General features: G+C 50.4%; 1 protein-coding gene across 3 annotated transcripts in view; it reads right to left on the reverse strand.

The window, feature by feature from the left end:
- The window catches only part of Nckx30C (solute carrier family 24 member Nckx30C), a 66,099-nt gene that overhangs the window by 23,005 nt on the left and 25,085 nt on the right, over positions 1–18,009 (reverse strand). The window contains exon 3 of one of the 3 annotated variants that reach the window (XM_017898530.1): positions 8,746–9,019. In XM_017898530.1, the coding sequence (XP_017754019.1) occupies positions 8,746–9,019 (274 nt within the window). Of the gene's footprint in view, positions 1–8,745; positions 9,023–18,009 lie in introns of all 3 variants that reach the window. The other 2 variants (XM_017898531.1, XM_017898529.1) reach the window with 2 other exon arrangements.

Below are 18,009 nucleotides of genomic sequence, written 5' to 3' on the forward strand. Positions count from 1 at the left end.
TGAACCGCTAACGATCCGCGGACGGATCCTCGCGGAATTCCACCAGTCGACAGCCGGTAGGTAAAAGGTCGTTAACGAATTACCGTTTCGCGAGGGGAACTTGGAGCCGGGTCTTCGAGTCGTTTGTCGCGCGAGCGGCCTAACGAGCTTAGAGATCCCTCGATCGACGCGCGATCGGATTATCGGGCACCGATGCGGTCGCGACCGACTACGTCGGCTGGTAAATCGCGTTTAAGAGAATTACAGCGAGGGGATCAACGTTGCAACGTCCGAGAGATTCTTTACAGGCTTTTATCTTTCCTTACAGGCGCGTCCAAGGTAAGAATTGTAGCGAACATCGTTCTCACCCTCACCGCTAGGTGGATTCCGACTTTCTCGCAAGTCCTCGGAAAACCTCACGATCCAATATACAGAAAATTTTCATCCTTCCAATAGTATCCCAGTGTCTAAGGGTAGCCTCACCGATGAGTCCGCTAGCAGGCCCAGGACGAAACGCATCCCTTCCTTTTTTTCCTAGCGTCCTTTAACGACTCGGCAAGGAAGGACCCCCACAGAATTACGCTCGAACCGCTTCGCGATTCAGCGTCCCCGCGAAGAGAGGCTCGAGGGAGCACCAGCGATTAGGATTTCCAAGGAAACGCCCGTCCTGTCCGTTCCCTTCGTTAACGCGCCGCTATTTCGAGTAATTGCACGTCCACCAACGACCTGTTCCACTCTTCGCGAGAACTAATTCCTCCGCCGTGACTTTCCGTCCTCTTCCACGGGTAACCTTAATTAATAGCGAACGGGGACGGATCTCACGCCGGAATCAAACTCCACTCCGCGCTGTTTGGCTATCGTTAAGACGAGGCAACTCGCGATCGGCCGAGGATGCTGGGAATTCTCGAGGATACGAGGCGACGTGTCTCTGTCCGTCGGAATATATCAGGAAATATTAGGAAATGGAAAAATTCCGAAAATTCTTCTCCCCCGTGGTAATATTTAAATTAAAACTCGGAAATCGAGAACACAGAGGGGCACGGAGGAATTCCTAATGACCGAGCATCGCGACCCACGTCGCTCTTCATTTCTCGCCACACTTATCCCCCCATTCCCAGGGACGTTTCAATTCCATAAACTTAACAATCCCGCTAGGAAATTTGCAAATCGTCAAAGAACTTCCGGCAAGTTTCGATTCTACAAATTTAACGAGGCATCGCGAGTCCGAGACTCGAATCTTCGTTCTAATAATTAGGATTAAATATTAAAGAACACTGTCCAGAGTTCGCCGTCATCGTCTCGTTCCTTGCGAATTTTCGGAATTCGGTAACGGCGAGTGAAAAATCAAAGACTGGCTCTCGTCTGGCTCGAGAAGGATAAAACGGAATCCGTAATGGACAAGGATCGCGTCCCGTGTATAAATTACCTCTTGGGCCCACGAGGAGAAGGCAACCTCGGCGCGGTGAAATATTTTCCCAAGCTCTCGCGAGCAAATTCCCACGCTCCTCGTGCTTCGAGCACCGCCTCGGTTCTCGCCTCTCGGTCGACCCTGTAACCGCGATAATCAGCATCGAGCATCGAGAACTGCGGTGGAAAGAGCGGAATTCGTTAGCACGGCTCGGGTTATGGTCGCGAAGTCGATCCTGCGCTTATTCGCGCGATACTAGGTCAAAGAAGAAGCTCGACGGGTCGGGAAAGAATGGCGAGAAGAACACTGAAAGTCGGCGCGATATGAAAGTATCTGTCTAGCCGGAGGCCACCTCATTTGCTATTTATCTCGTTTCTCTATCTCCTCCGCGCCCCGACCCACCCTGCTGCCCCCTTTTCCTGCAGTTTTATACACGTAAAATATATTCCACGCGCGGCACACGTCGGATACGTACGCGAACGAGTTTCTCCGTTTTAGACACATCGTTAGCCGAGCTTATCGATCAACCTGCCGACCAAGAGCAGGAAAAAAGCTTCGCCCGACGTGGTCCCCTTGAATATTTGAACGCGAGCCGCTCGCAATCGAATTCGTCGCTCGAATCGCCGGACCTGTCAACGCCGATCTCACGCTTAATTTCTTTTAATCTAACTAGGCCGTCGTTGGAGGAACGCGTCCGTTGGAGGAATTGCGTGGTGCGCGCGTGATAGATACGCGAGGAAAAACGGCGAGTCGAGAAGGAAAAGGAAAAGGAAAAGTGAAAAGAAAGGGAAAAAGAGGATGGTTCCTTTTGGTACCATTTTGGTCCCGTGTCCCGGGGCTGAATGAACGCATGAAATATTGCGAAACTTTGATTGGCGTCGGTGAAAGGAGGGAAGAAAAGAGCGGAGAAAAGACCGGTGTGTGAAGAGGAGGCCGCGAGAGAGAGGAAGAAGACGTAATTTGGCGATTAGCTTCGACCAATCGCGTGTGTCCGCGCTGGTAGCACTAGGTCAAAGAGGAAAAAAGCTGTGGTGAGTGGCCTTCATTCTCGAAGCTAGAAACGAGGCGAGAAAAGAAAGGCGAGCAGCCGTCGGCTACGAGACGGACTGCGATGAAAGTATCGACCCCCGAGCCGCCTCGAGCGAGATGGAGAGGTGTATAAGGTAGGATTGCGCGAAAGGGAGGAGCCTCGGAGAACAAGGGAGACCGAGTCCGTCGCGTTTGCAACAGTCGGGGGCTTTGGTAATTTTCTTTATCCTTAGCCTTTCCTGCCACTCTCGCCGCGAAACGCGTCGCGAAATAATCGATGAAATCGTCGGGGGAAGAAACTTGGATCGACGACGTCGAGCTGACTCGCGCTGGGTCGAAGGAAGGAACGAACAAGTTGGCGAGTCGGGCAGGAAGAGTGGTGTTAATTTGGTTAAAGTAGGAAAAAGAACGGGTCGTTTCCGGTACTCGCGGTGGGAAAGCGGAGCAGGCCAGCGAAAGGAGGGACAGAGAGAGAGAGAGAGAGAGAGGAGCGCGGCGAATCGAGTAGAATAATCCCGCGTAGGTCGGCCAAAGTGCTACCTATTAACCTACAAAGCTCGACCAGTCTAGGTTTGTTAGCGGACGCTTTGGTTTCGAGAACAATTAAATGGAACCGGCGCCGCGTTTTCGAACTCGAATCGGTCGGAGGAGTTTCGTCGAAGGCTCGCGCGCGAACGGGCGCTGTTTTCATCGGCGAAACGGTGAAATGTGCGCGATAAATACGGGAAAGAGGGAGGACACAGAGTGGAGAGATTGTTAAGAAGGAAGATACGGATCGGCGCGTCCTTGCCGCGACCATAAAACCGTTTCTCCGATGAAACGAGTATCCGCACGCTCGGCGGATGTGAGATGGCTGGCGCGAGAAAGGTCAGCCACGGGGAAAAACGAGATAACACGTTTCTAGACTCGCTTCATCTCGTATAGCTGCGAAGACAATTTCATCCGGGATAAGCAAGAATTTCATTCCCTTCGTTTTCTCTCCGCTCTCGTCCTCCTCCGGCGCGACTGGAGAAGGTAATACCGGCGGAGAAGGCGCGTAAAAGTACGAGGCGAGTGGAAAGTTTGCCGTGAAAAACAAGTTGCGTCGGCAGTTGCGAGGAGATGGTAGTCGAGACCGGTATCTTTGAAGTTCCGTTATCCTGCAGTTTAGCAAAGTAAGTTTCTTTGCCGCCGGTATGGTGGAGCGGCTCCTAAATCAAGGGTCGTTAAGTTCCTTAACGGACCAGCGACGCGAGATCTGATCGGATGAAAGATCGTCGCGGCTCCACGCCCTGGCGTGCGTTTCGATGATTCTTTCTCTTTCCCGTCGCCGGAGTTAATCTTCCTTTAAATTCCGAATGGCCAACGTCGCTGGATAACGAGTTCCGTTGTCTTCCGGCGTCGTTCGGCGCATTATCCGGAAAATTAAACCCGGCTCTAGGTATCGCTACCAACTTCCCCGTGTTTCCATTTACGGCCGCGAAGATGAGCTCTCGAGACGAACGGAGGAAGAAGGCGGCGATGGTAATTTCCCGGTGAAAAGTAGCACCGCGCGCGTCAGTAGTACGAGTCGAAGATAGCCACAACGTCGACGCGGCGAAACAACGACCGCCATAGATCCGATTCCGAGTCTCCTTCGAAGAAAGGAAGGGGAAGAAATCGAGGAAAGATGGGGGAAAACCGGGAAAAATATTTAGAGGCGATACGGCAGAGATTACTCGCAAGACTAACGGGGTACGCGCGCGTCAGTAGTAAGAGTCGACGATATCGACGGCGTCTACGCGGCGAAACAACGATCGCCATGGAATCCGACTACAAGTCTCCTTTCGAAGCGGAAAAAATGGAGAAAAGATGGGGGAAACCGGGAAAAATATTTAGAGGCGACGCGGAAGAGATTACCCGCGATACTAACGGGGTACGCGCGCGTCAGTAGCAAGCGTCGACGATATCGACGACGTCGGCGCGGCGAAACAACGACCGCTATAAAATCCGATTCCGAGTCTCCTTCGAGGAAACGGAAAAAATCGAGGAAAAATGGGGGAAAAGCGGGAAAAATATTCAGAGGTGACGCGGCAGAGATTACCCCGGGAGACTAATGGGGTACGCGCGCGATACCGAGGCGAAAAACGGCGCAACGTCGAAGACACGAACGGCGTCGGTCGATATCGAGCCCTTTCGGTGTCGGATTCTCGCAAGGGTTCTCGCGTGTGAAGGATCAGACGCGGCTAGCAGATAATTGTAATGCAAACGCCGACGTGATGGATGACTCGCGGTTGCCTCAACCTGCCTTCGCGAAGGTCAGCGAGTCCTCGATGCCTCTGCTCGACTTTCGACGCCATCGAACACGCGTTATCTTCGTTACCGTGATCCTTTCGGTGCACGAAGACAAAGCGGCCACCCATTTCCGCGCTGCTGCTTCGACCGACCAGCCAAGAGCAGGGAAGAACGCGAACCGGGGAAAATCGGGGGCGCAGACTGACATTTAGGACAAACTCTAGAAGCGTTCCTCCTCTTATACGAACGCGGCACGAAGACTATGAACCGAATGGCGCGGAATTAAGGTAAATCATGGCGGGACGCGAGTTGGAAAGGAGAGACGTGGAATCGAAGCAACGCGGCCCAATTTGTTGATATCATTCCCAACGGAGGCTGGTAATCGCGACTGTAGCCGCGGGAACGGCGGGCAGAGGGGCAGGGATTTTCGATAAAATGACTGTCGGCTATATAGAAACGTCACGGGGGATTTCGATTGGCCTTCCGCCACGATGCCGCTCATCTACGCCCTATTCTCCGAGAGTTATTAAAAAACCTAACAAACTGGTGCACCGCGTTCATTATAAATAACGCGTTCAATTGGGACGAGTTCCGACGTCGATGTCGTCGACGACGACGACGAGTGACGTACGGAGAGTGCTACTTCGGAGAAAACCACTCCAACGCGACTAGCTCTGCACCTTAAATACGTGCCTGGGAACGAGCCTCGTTATAGATCCTCCGTCCTGTCAATAAACTCCACCTACAGCTCCACTTTCTGGATTTCGCGTTTAACTCTGACCGGGAAAAAATTCCACGCATGTACATAATTAAAAACAATTAAAGACTCGGCGATCCTCCACGCGTTCGATGTCTGCGATATTTTAAGCTATTTCCCTAAATTTCGTTCCTGGACGTCGCGATCTCAGTCCCTAGGAAGCAAACGAACGCGATTGGAGACTATCTGGAGGACGTCTCTGACGAAAATCGCGATGTTCGTCGATCGCGGGACTCGCTGGAGGCCTCAGACTGCAGGTTAGCAGCGTTTCGGGACAGGGGTTGGCGACTGGTCAGCCTCCGTCAGAGGACCCACAGCAGGATGGTTACCAGTTTGGAATATTATCCACGGTAACGATGTCTGGATGACGTTAAAGGCCCAGAGTGGAAGGAAGGGAAAAGGAAGGCGAGCCCCAAGTGTGGATTCGCTAGTTACGATCGATACCCGCGGCTTTCTAGGTCAGGGTCCCGATACATACTCGCCACTCACCGCTACTCAGGGATACACGCTGAAAACGCGTCCCGCAAATTCATTCGAAGCCAACCATCCGGCTTGGAATCGGCGCTGTCGTCGTTGCGTTGTCATTGCCGATGCTCCTCACCCTCGCCCTTCTGTCTCGCTGACTCGCGAGTGTGCCGCGGAAAATCGAGGGGAAAAGAAGAAAGGAAACTCGGACCGAGGCAGCGAGTAACTCGGGATACCAGGGAAATAGGCTGCTCCTCGCGCGAGCCGCACAAATCACGGATCTCCGCTACTAGATCGCTCGACTTTCGCGGCTACGCGCATAGGGGTGAGTGCGCGCGCGCTCACTCGCGCACACGCAGTTGGCGAATATCGACGGGAAATCGAACGTTTCCCACGCAATCGAGATTAACGACGTCCTTTCGCGGCCACGTTCTCGCGACCGGGGAAAAAGGAGCGAGGGTGGAAGATATACAGCGTCGATCGACAGATTTAAACGAGAATGGAGCCATCTCGCGGAATTATCCTCGAAATAACGACCGCATAACGGGTGTCCCGATTTTCTCGCGGAGAGTGTCCTTTAGAACGGTGAACCGGTTCATCCAGTTGACCCAAAGCTAACCCCTATTTTCCAACTAGGGTTCGTCGTGTCGATTCTCTCGGACATAACCCCCATGCTCGCACTCTCCCTCGTGCCCCTGTCGATTTCCCCGAAAACAAACGCGAAAATGCGAAAGTTTCGCGAAGTTTCCTCGAATCCACCCAAACGCGAAAGCCCAATTATCAACGCGGGGTTGAACCCCATAGCGCGATTAGGGCAACGGGGTAGCGTTCGCGCGGCGAGGGTTAACCCGCAACGGGGCCATCCGCGAAAGAGTCGTCTAATTGATGATCGCCCTTTTCTTTGCATTCGCGCGTGACCTGACCCATTTATATAAGCGACCACGGTACACGTACGTACGTGCACGAAAATCAATTCCAACGTCGAGATTATCGGGGCTACCCTCCGGGCCGAGATCCCTATCGATCACGCCACCGCGATCTCCGCGACCGGTTTCGCCACCGGTTAATACTCGCGCGCAGACACTCGTACGAATCTCGACGCGGCCGAAAATGCACGCGATCCAACACGTAACGATTTTTCCTCGGTCGGCAGGGTGGCCGATCGATCGATCGATCGACGAGAATTTCTCGCGGGACGGTGCGACCGTAAAGGAATTTACGATGCTCGATCTCGCTTCGCGAGACGCCGGGAACTCGGTCGCACGGCTTTTATATCCGCGATAAACGGAGGCGAATCGCCTTTCGCGAAATCCGCGCGCGATCCTCTCGTAGATTTGTGGGTCAATCGTAACCCGCGGAGATGGAGCAAAGTGGCCGGAGACGCGGGTAATTACCGCGATCGGGATCGTTCCTCCGGTTCTCGCGGAGCGGAAACCGCGCGATTTCCAGGAACGCCGGTTATCGCTTCATCCGTGGTAGACGCGACAGGCTAGCGCGCTATGAAAAATAGGATCCCGGAGTGGATTTTTTCCCGCGACGAGGCTACGCGCTATAAATACGCGCGGAGGACAGAGCGTCGGGGGTTAAACGAGCTCGTATTATCATTTATTTACCAGCCAGCGTCGCGAATCGCGTCTAATCCGACGCGGCGATCGCTGATCGATGCGAGGATAGACGCGTTAGCCAGGTGTCGCGGTTGTTTTTCTCGTGTCCAAGGTTTTCGGTAATCCTCGGACTCGGAGCGGAGGAACGGCACGCGTCGCGTCGCGGCGCGTATCGAGCGGCGTCGAGGCGCCGCGAAGGCATCGATAGCCTCGGAGGAGCGGTCCGACCGTAGCGGCAGTGCTTCTACTGATTTCCAAGCGATTCGTGCACAGGCAACGGTGCACCGTACGCAGGCCCCAGGCACAAGGTGCACGACATTGAACTTCTGGCTCGTTATCGCACCAGCAACGTTTAATTACTCCGTCCGACGCAGCGGAATACACAGTGATCGGTCATGCAACAAACCAGTACTACAGCTAGACGAGCAACAACGCAAACGCTACTATCCCGTTTCCACGCTTGTTTGCCAAACTTTAACGCGGCGAGTCGCGTGCGAGGGAAGAGCCGTTCGATACAAAAAGTCGTGCCAGATACAAAAGACCGAGACGAGGCAGAAACGAAATGGCGCCCGTATGTAGGTTAAACGAGTTACGCTACCAAGGTCTTTCCAAAGACTTACCCCGGATTTGAATATATTTCGATCAGAATTTTAAATTCCATCTCGTCGGGCACTCGCCGGGACGGTTGATCAACGTAGCTAGTTCGGTAAAGCAATCGACGGACTACATCCACGGAAGTTTGCGTTTTATTTTTATTTCCCCGAAACATCCCCGTCCCGGTGTTTCGCGAACGCGGAACGTCACCCGATACGTTTCACCGGGTTAAGGCCCGCCCTGTCGATCGTCAGAGGGAAAAAGACCGAGAGAACGCTGTCCCCGGAGGTGTCCTCATAAGCGCCCCGTGACTCTAACATTTAAAAGCACTTTATCCGATAAAGCTTTCCCGAGTTTTGCGGTCGGTCGCGATTTCCCAGCCACGGGTCGGGTTACCGACAGCGCGGAGAAGCCACTCTCGAGCATTTTCACCGCGTGGCGCGGGCAAAATACGCGGGATCTTCTCGAGATCCCGTGGATCGGTGGATCTAAAAGAAAGAAAGAAAGAAACGAAAGGAAAGAGAAAGAAAAAGAGAAAGAAAAGAGAGAAGAAGAAGAAAAAGTATGGTAAAATATAAGGTCTACCAGCTAAGAGCGTGCTGTCAGCGCTAAGGCAAAGCGGCAAGCGAGAGTGATAGAGTGTGGAGTTGGTATACCGGCGCGGGACTGACCGTCGTGGAGCGGATCGATCGTGTGGATCATAAGCTGTAGCAAGCCGTGCCTGAACTTGGCGTGGCTCTCCCTGGAATGAGACGAGGAGCCACCGTGGGCTCCCTGCTCGCAGCCCTGTCCGGCCGTGCCACCGGCACCACTGCTGCTGCCACCTCTGCTGCTGCACCCGGCCTCTCCACCCGCCGGTATGCCGCTGCTTCCGCATGCACCCGACACGCCACCCACGCTCGTCTCGCTACTGTTCGTCGCGTTCGGATGCTGCTGGAACACACACGTCATTTCGTCTCTCAATACAACATCGATCTCCTCCTTTCATTTCTTATTTTTCTCACTCCCTCTCCCCTACAACCCTGTCTTATTTTTACTCCTCCCTCTCCCTCTCTCTCTCTCTTTTACACTTCGCCCTTCTTCTCTCCGTCTAATTCTCCCTATTTCTCCCTTTCTCACCCATCTTTTCCCTTTTTTTTCCTTACGTTCGATCGCCACAGTCGCCGCCATCTATTTTCGTCCGCTCGCACACCCTCCACCACCCCGGCTCGATACTCGGTTCCGTGTTTGCGCGCCACCACGCACCCCCGCGAGACCCACGCGAGAAACGGAGAATCGCATCCGGCAGTGCGATATCCACGATTCCGCTAGAAATCGTCGTCCCGCCGTCGATCGATCGCTCGATCCTTGCCGTTCTATCTCTCCGCTCGGCTGACTTGGATCACTCGCGAATCGAGCAGCCAGGCGTCTAGGGACACCTCGGGATCGAACGCCTCGCCAACGGACCCGTGGGTAATCGCACGTTTCTCCGCAACTTTGTCACGGTTCAGATCTACCTGCTCGGCTAGGTGAACGCGTCGACGAGAGCCGACGGAGATTACGCGATCGCGAGACGTTCGGACGTTTCCTCGCGACGTCTCTATCTCCGGTCCCATTTCCGTCTTATTTTTTCTCCCTTTCATTCCCCCGCCCCTTCCGCTCCGACGCTGCCAACCACCACCACCAAGATCGCTTCTCTATGCATGAAACGTTAAGACGCCCGACGCGCAATTCCCACGCCTCGCTTCCTACTTTCAGCCCGCTTCCGGATAGCCGAGCTCTGGTCACGGATCGCCAGGCCAACCCTTTTGTTCCTTCGGATACACGCGCGTCCCGACTTTATTCCACGAACAATGGCGCGTTACGAATCGCTGAAACGATCTACCGGCGATGCTTCTCCTCGCCCGATTAAAATGGATTCCCCTCGATCAAGAGCACCCCCGATTTTCAGGGTTCGCTAGCTCGATCCTAGTCTTTCCACCCTTCCAGAACGACGTATGATTCCTGTCGAAAGGTATGCGAGAGAGGTTACTCTTGGCTCAGGCTACCTAGCAGAGTGGAAGCTGATAGAGTCCCTCTGACCGCGAGTGCAAGGCGACCGCCATCTAATCAAACGTACCTAATTCGTCAACGATAATTTTGCTTATCGTTAGCCTTCCAGTGGTGACCGCTTCACAATACAAGTGGCAACGCGTCGAATTGACTCCCTATCGGTAATGGTGACTGGAAGTCAAATTGACTGCGTATCGTTGGTAATGAATCGACATGACGTCGATTTGGTGTGTGACGGTATCATTCTCACCCTCGCCACTAGATGGATTCCAAGTTCAGAAAGGTTTGGGGACTTTCTCGCAGGTCTTCAGACTTTTCAGTAGTATCTCCAGTCTAAGGCAGAGCCTGCTGGTAGCCTTACCGATCAGTCCACTAGCAAGCCCAGTCTATTCCAGCATCACTGAAATATTGAGGATACCTACCGTAGCAACCGACTTCAGCAACTGCGAGGAAGGACCCCCAGAGTTGTATTTTATTAGATACCTAGTGTGGGGTCCTCCCCAACCGTTGCTGTTGTGGATTAGGTCTCAGGTATCCTGGATGCGACAGTGGTGCTAGAAGAGACGAAGGGAAAAGGAAGGGATGCGTTTGGCCCAGGTTCTGCTAATGGACTCATCGATATGGCTACCAAGTAGGCCCTGTCTCAGATGGGGATAACGACAGTGGTGCTAGAAGAGACGAAGGGAAAAGGAAGGGATGCGTTTGACCCAGGTTCTGCTAATGGACTCATCGATATGGCTACCAAGTAGGCCCTGTCTCAGATGGGGATACTATTGTGTAATCTGGAAGTTCTATATGTAGGAAGCGGGGACTCAGAGGTTTACCGAGAACATGCGAAAAAATCCTGAAATCTCCTTCAACTTGGAATCCATCTAGTGGCAAAAGTGAGAATAATGCCGCCACACCTAGATTTTTGTAAGTATACTACTAGATACTTAGATCTCAGCACTGATACGTAGTCGATTCGACTTTGAGGCAATCTGACGTACATCGCCGTTAGCCACACGAGTGAATTTGACATACGTCACCACTCGAAGGTTACTGCAGTCTAGTAGACGTTGAAACATCTTTCTAGACAAAGGCAGGCATCGCGAGGGTCCGCGCAGAGTACACACAGACGTCCTCGAAGGGCTAATAGGCTGCCTGTGACTACCTCTCGCGAATCGTTCAACGACAAACGTAGTATCTACGTGTTCCTCCATCGCGTCAGCTCGTAAACCACGCTTCGTTTGCACAGGGTATAGTCCTCGAGGATCGCCCAGAGCCGAATAAACGAGGGAACCCGCGAGGCAATTTCGAGAAACAGCCAGGGGTGACGAAACGGTGGCCGTTGTTGAGCAAAGAGATCGGACAGATTCGTAGTCCTAAATTCGTCTGAAACTCGTCTGAATTTCGCCGGGAATTCGTGAGAAATTCGCGTGGAAAACACTTGGCCCCGGCGTCTGTCGCGCCCCTGTTAACCGAAGCTGCCTTATTACCTGTTACGTGGCACGACAGAGGCAGGGATGTTTACGAATCCGTCGAGGGTCGTGTTTTCCGCGCGCATACTCGCGGCGTAGTTTGCACAGGGTCGACGAGACGAACGCGCACACTCCGCGAAACGAGATAATGATGCGGCGCGGCCGACGCATAAGCTGGACGGCCCGTAATTTCCGCGACGTCGCACTGCATCCCGTCGCGTTTGCAAATTACGTTTCCGCCCGGCCCGCAACTTTTTCCGTTTAATAGTCCAGCCTTAATCGGCGCTGATTTCGCCCGCCCGGAACCCGGCCTCGGGTGGACAGGTCTGATCCCAGGCGTCTCTCCGACTATATGGTTGACCTCTATCACTTAAACATCGGATCTGTGACGATCGACGTAATTTTATAAATACGATTCGTAACAATTTCGTTGCAAATGCAGTTATAGGCATGGAGAGAGCTTAACACTGAACCTACCACAACCTGCATAAATTTTCAGATATTTCATCAGAAATTCTGCATTCAACGTTATGTCTCTCTGGTCATTTGACTTCTAGATTTTTCCTTTGATACGAGTACTATCAATTTTCCAATATCTTAATTTATTCCATTTTCTTCGAAGCTTTCCAGCTACCGATCGTTTGACCAGTTTGGTCATGCTAGGTTCGGTGTTCATGCAGTAAACGCAACCTCGCGTGGAGACTCTTTCAACTGTCTTCACCACTCTGTGTTTGGCACTGGCAGAGAGAGAGAGAGAGGGCTGTCATAGAAACTGTAAACTGTAAACCTTTGGGTAAAACGTTTGCTCTTGGCTGTCTAGGACGCTTCGGTTTATCCTTGTATTTCGGGTCCTTGTTCTAACGGGTGGCGGAAAAGTTTTGGGTGCAAGTAGCCGAATAAATAGCAAAATCAGGTTTCCCTTCTTTCGCTGGATATCGGTGTGCTTTTGTTTGTGTGTGGTATGGTTGTTTCTTAATTTTTTGAGGTATTACGCGAGTAGTATAGATATAAGTAGTATAGGTATTGTTATAGGGCTTGCGATGGCTCATTGAGCTTGCAGTGAATCGCAGAAGCATCTGTGCTTCCCCAATAGTCTGCTTTAAACGAATTCTAATTTTTATAACACGAGCTTCAAAAAGTTTATTCCCTCGAATAAGAAAATAGATATAACTGACACGGACGCGTGACAATTTTGAAATGCATACGTGTATTTAAGATACTAATCCGCGAGAATTTACTTTAATCTCTGCGTACTTATTTCCACTGATAAATACGGTGAAAATTGTATCCCAATTTTTTAAAAATCCGGGACTGGGTTAATGCGAATGTTTCTGCGATTCATTGCGAACATAGTACTGGTGAAAAATAATTAAAGAGACACGATGAAAATAAACAGGTACGTATAATTAAATTTCTACCTCTTCTTCCTCACTGGGGAGGCGCCATTTAATGAAACTCTAAACATCGATATTAATTGTTACATTAAATTTCGAATAAAAACGCGCGAGACAGCGAAACGCAATAATAATACGCGTTAATTTACGCGAGAGTTCTTGTCCGCCATTTTGAAAAACATCTGTAGCTTCGGAAAAGCCGTGGACCGGTATTTTTCTGCGACGAGAGAAGCGCAAAGGGTGAATTTTGTGGGAAAATGTAGAAAAAAGGAAAAATCCGAGTGCATCGCGAGCGATCTCGCAGTCGCAGTGTCAGCGGACTGAAATTTTCCTCGGCTGGGGAAAAATGGAAATTCCATCTTCCCGGAATTATTTAATCGCCGGCAATGCATCGTGCGGAACTGCGCGGAACGCACTGAAAGATTCCATTCCGACTGATAGGTTTGAAAGGAAGCGTTGTTGGATCGCGGGCTAAATCCTGCACATCCGCGTGCATCGTAGGAAATAAAAGTTTTCGAAATTTTCTTTGCATCCGCCAAGGTACGCCATTTTTCCATCAACGGGAAACGCGCTCCTCCGTTTCAATCCGTCATTCCAGTTTATTCGCAGAGATCGAAGCGTTTTCAACGTTGCTGTAGCAGGTCGGATCGGTCGCTTTTCCCTCAAAAATGATATTTTTCCCCCGTTTTTATTATGACTTACTTCGCGTTAACCCTGTTGAAGGGGGTTTCTACACTTTTCGAATTAAACGTTCGTTGGTTTTCTTTTAATTTATATATAATTATTGTCAGGTAATCGTTTCTCGTTTCGCGTATCTTTTGCTGGTGTTCGAGACTGTGAAACGGGGAGCTCTAAAGATGATACTGTGGGATCCATATTTGGTATAGAAATGGGATTGTACAAAGAGACGGGTTGGTTGAACAGTGAGGAGTATATGCGTGTATTGTATATTCAAAAATAAAAGAGAGAAAGCAACTGCAAACAACTCTCCTAATGACTTTCTCCGGCCTCTCGCTACCAAGCTCGACACAGCACTGCCTTCTTGAGAGGATCGTCCCACGCTTCCTCTAATTTTTGCTTTAAAGCTATCCTTACCCCTTGAGTCGCTAAAAGTATTGCAGTCCCATCGTATTTATTAGGTACTAGTTATTAGTTATTGCTAAAGTCTGAGATTTCGATTTTGTGACCTGAGTCCTGAATTCTGAGTTCTAGGATCTGAGCCTGAGTTCTGAGTTCTGAGTTTTAAATTCTAAGTTCTGAATACTGAATACTGAGTTGTGAATTTTGATCGTGAGCTCTGTGTTCTGACTTCTGTGATCTGAGTATTGAATTCTAAGCTCTGAGTTCTAAATTCTGAGTTCTAAGCTCTAAATTCTAAGTTACGAGTACCGAATCCTGAGTTCTGAGTGCTAAATTCTGAGTTCTGAGTACTGAACTCTGAGTTTCGATTGTGAGTTCTGTGCTCTGACTTCTATGATCTGAGTACTGAATTCTGAGCTCAGTTCTAAATTCTAAGTTCCAAGCCCTAAATTCTGAGTTCTGAGTTCTGAATTCCAAGTTCTGAGTACTGAACACTGAATTTTGGTTGTGAGTTCTGTGTTCTGACTTCTGTAATCTGAGTACTAAATTCTGAACTCTGAGTATTGAATTCTGAATTCTGAATTCTAAGTTCTGATTGTGAGTTCTGCATCCTGACTTCTGAGATCTGGATTCCGAGTTCTACGCCCTGAGTTCTGAATTCTAAACTCCGAGTTCTGACTTCTGCGATCTGAGTACTGAGTTCTGAACTCTGAGTACTAAATCCTAAACCTTGAATCTTGAAGTCTAAATTCTGATTGCGAGTTCTGTATCCTGACTTCTGACATCCGAATTCTAAGTTTCGAGTTCTGAATTCTGAGAGTGAATCCTGAAATCTGGTTCATCGTCGAACGTCATCCCACTTTTCCCTTTCATTTTCCCTCGACTTCCTTTCGTCTTGCTTTCGAAAGAACCTTTTTCCGCTCGTCTTATCCACCCGCTTCCGCATCTTTTCTCCCTCATCAGCCTTTTCCACTCAGAGTCCTTTAGCCTACGATGCTACAACACGACTAAACTCGGACAGTCGCGAGCCTGGATCAGCGAACGTCAGACTCCGGCTTTGCTATCGGCTCTGTGATCGGAGTACGACTTTGTACGCGAGCTTGCTCGTGTACCTGGCCGTCGTATCACGTCCACGAGGTAATGAACTTTGTAATTAACGAGATGGACTGCAGGCTCGCGTACATACGTATCCCTTGAGCGCTCGGAGGGTCGGCTCGAAATCACGCGAGTAACGAAATACAGTCGAGTCTCTCGTGACACCCGGCTTTGAAGACACGGTTTCGATTCGACAGGTGTTGAACCCTTTTTCATCCAACGCGATATTCGACACGAGGCTCGAATCGCAGTTAGATACGATACACACGCTCGCACATAGCACACTTATAGACACGTGTCCCTAGTTTGTATTTGTTTCGACAAGGGAGGGTGAGACCCCGTTTTAGCTGGGATCATATTTGCATACTCGTAAATTTGCTTATCCAACTATGAATATATCACAATGGCATATTCCATACTTTCTTCCACGCAATTCCAAACATATTCTCACGGCTCCTACTCGAAACCAATCTCCTCGACCCTTTGCACTCGAGAAGAACCGAATACGATACTTTGCTCTACATACGTCGCACTAATTTCAAAAGAAGAATACAGAAGACCCTTCCAAAACCAGGTGTGCTATTATTTCCCGCAATAACCACGACACGCCACCTAATTTCTTCGCCCACCAGGTTCGACCCAAACCCTCTACCAGACATCGCGTTATTTGATAACACCACCGTAAATATACCACTGTAGTATCGCAGGATTACCACCTCGTGTATAGGTGACTTTAGTTCGGAAGGTCGCCGAGGGTTCGAGGGCCAGGTCGGTCGGAGAAACCCCGGCGATGCGTCAGGCCCTTTGCATGACCATATTTGGTCATATTGGGGCAGGTTTTTGGGGACGATATAAATGAAGGCAAATGTGGATAGCGGACAGTTCTTGCGTAGAGTTTTTAGGAAGAGTGATTAGAAGAGAGTTGTATTTTAGTTGTAACGAGTCGAGTTGTAATTATGTTGTTAAGTTGTAAGTTAGTTGATATATCTATATTCGTAGACTTAATCCTCACCACATATTGTATTATTATTTTATTACTAATAAATAGTTAGCATTATTTAATCACCACCCATGTCTCTACACCACTGTAATCGTTCACCAGACGCGTTTAGAAAACCAAGTGTGCTATTATTTCGCGCAATAACGGAATTAGAAACATATTCTCACGACTCCTACTCGAAACGAATCTCTTCAACCCTTTGCACTCGAGAAGAACCGAAAACGATACTTTGCTCTACACACGTCGCACTAATTTCAGAAGAAGAATACAGAAGACTCTTCGAAAACCAGGTGTGCTATTATTTCTTGCAATAACCACGTCACGCCACCTAATTTCTTCGCCCACCAGGTACGACCCAAACCCCCTACCAGACATCGCGTTATTTGATAACACCCCCGTAAAAATACCACTGCAATCGTTCACCAGACGCGTTTAGAAAACCAAGTGTGCTATTATTTCGCGCAATAACGGAATTAGAAACATATTCTCACGACTCCTACTCGAAACGAATCTCTTCAACCCTTTGCACTCGAGAAGAACCGAAAAGGATTCTTTGCTCTACACACGTCGCACTAATTTCAGAAGAAGAATACAGAAGACTCTTCCAAAACCAGGTGTGCTATTATTTCCCTCAATAACCACGTCACGCCACCTAATTTCTTCGCCCACCAGGTACGACCCAAACCCCCTACCAGACATCGCGTTATTTGATAACACCCCCGTAAAAATACCACTGCAATCGTTCACCAGACGCGTTTAGAAAACCAAGTGTGCTATTATTTCGCGCAATAATTCTGCACGCGTGGGTCCACCTAATTTCCTCGCTCACCAGGTACGACAGGTACGACGAAATTCGCCAGAATCGTTCATTAGACTATCTTATTCGACAATGCCATGGGAGGCACGACTATATAGTGCGTGTTTTAACGAGGGCATTCTCAAGATGCGACTCGTTAGGGAATCGATATCCGGGAACTGGGTGCTTCGGCGCGCGAGCGGAATAATAAATCTCGTTGCGAGGAGAATGGCGGGTAACCGCGAGTAACGCGTCCGTCGCGAATTCGCGAGATGTATGGTTGCACGATGAGATAGCTGGCCTCGCGGAAATCCGGGGACTCGCCTGGGAGCTGGTGCTCCTTCGAGACGGGGCTAAACAGCGCGTTTCAACGCCGCACGAATGGTAACTCAGCCGGGAAATGAAACGGTTAAATAAACCACGAGTTGCGGCGTGGAATTGCGGCGAGGTTATCTCGAACGAGAATGTCGCGATATCTCCGGGTGCCCTCGGCTGGCCTAACTTTCGTAATCACCAGCGAGGAGTAGAGGGTTCGCTGGAGCTGCACTTTGCCGAAAAGCGTACTCGAGCAGGAGTTCCGTTGACTTACCAGGAGTTTCGCTGCGTGGGCAAACTTGCCTGCGCGTGGTTGCGGCGATTGTACCGAGTGTTTCGCGATGCTCGAAAGAACGAGCGAGTAGAAGAAAGCGGGGAAAAAGGAGGAAAAGAAGCGGAACCACGTCTATCGCGATTTTTCTCTGTCCTTTGGCCCGTTCGATTCACGGGGTCGAGATTAAGTCGATGGTTGGCGCGATAGCGAAACGACAGGGCCAGATATCTCGCGTGGGATTTAGCCCGGGGCCGAAGAAGAAGAAGTAGCTGACGAAACTGCCGTCGAGGAGGCAGAGGCTGTGCCTGTGACAGGCGAAATTTCTTAGCGGATCCGTGCCAACGGTGCAGACGTCCTTCGATTCGTTAAAAATTGCACGAGTTCGTCCGGGTTAAAGAGCTTCGAGTGGGAGAGTGGGTCGAGCGATGGCAGGCGACGTCGCGAACCAGCCTCGAGGGTCGCAGAGATCGCGAGG

Source organism: Eufriesea mexicana, unplaced genomic scaffold, assembly GCF_001483705.2.
Source record: "Eufriesea mexicana isolate 0111107269 unplaced genomic scaffold, ASM148370v2 scaffold654, whole genome shotgun sequence".
Taxonomy (NCBI): Eukaryota; Metazoa; Arthropoda; class Insecta; order Hymenoptera; family Apidae; genus Eufriesea; species Eufriesea mexicana.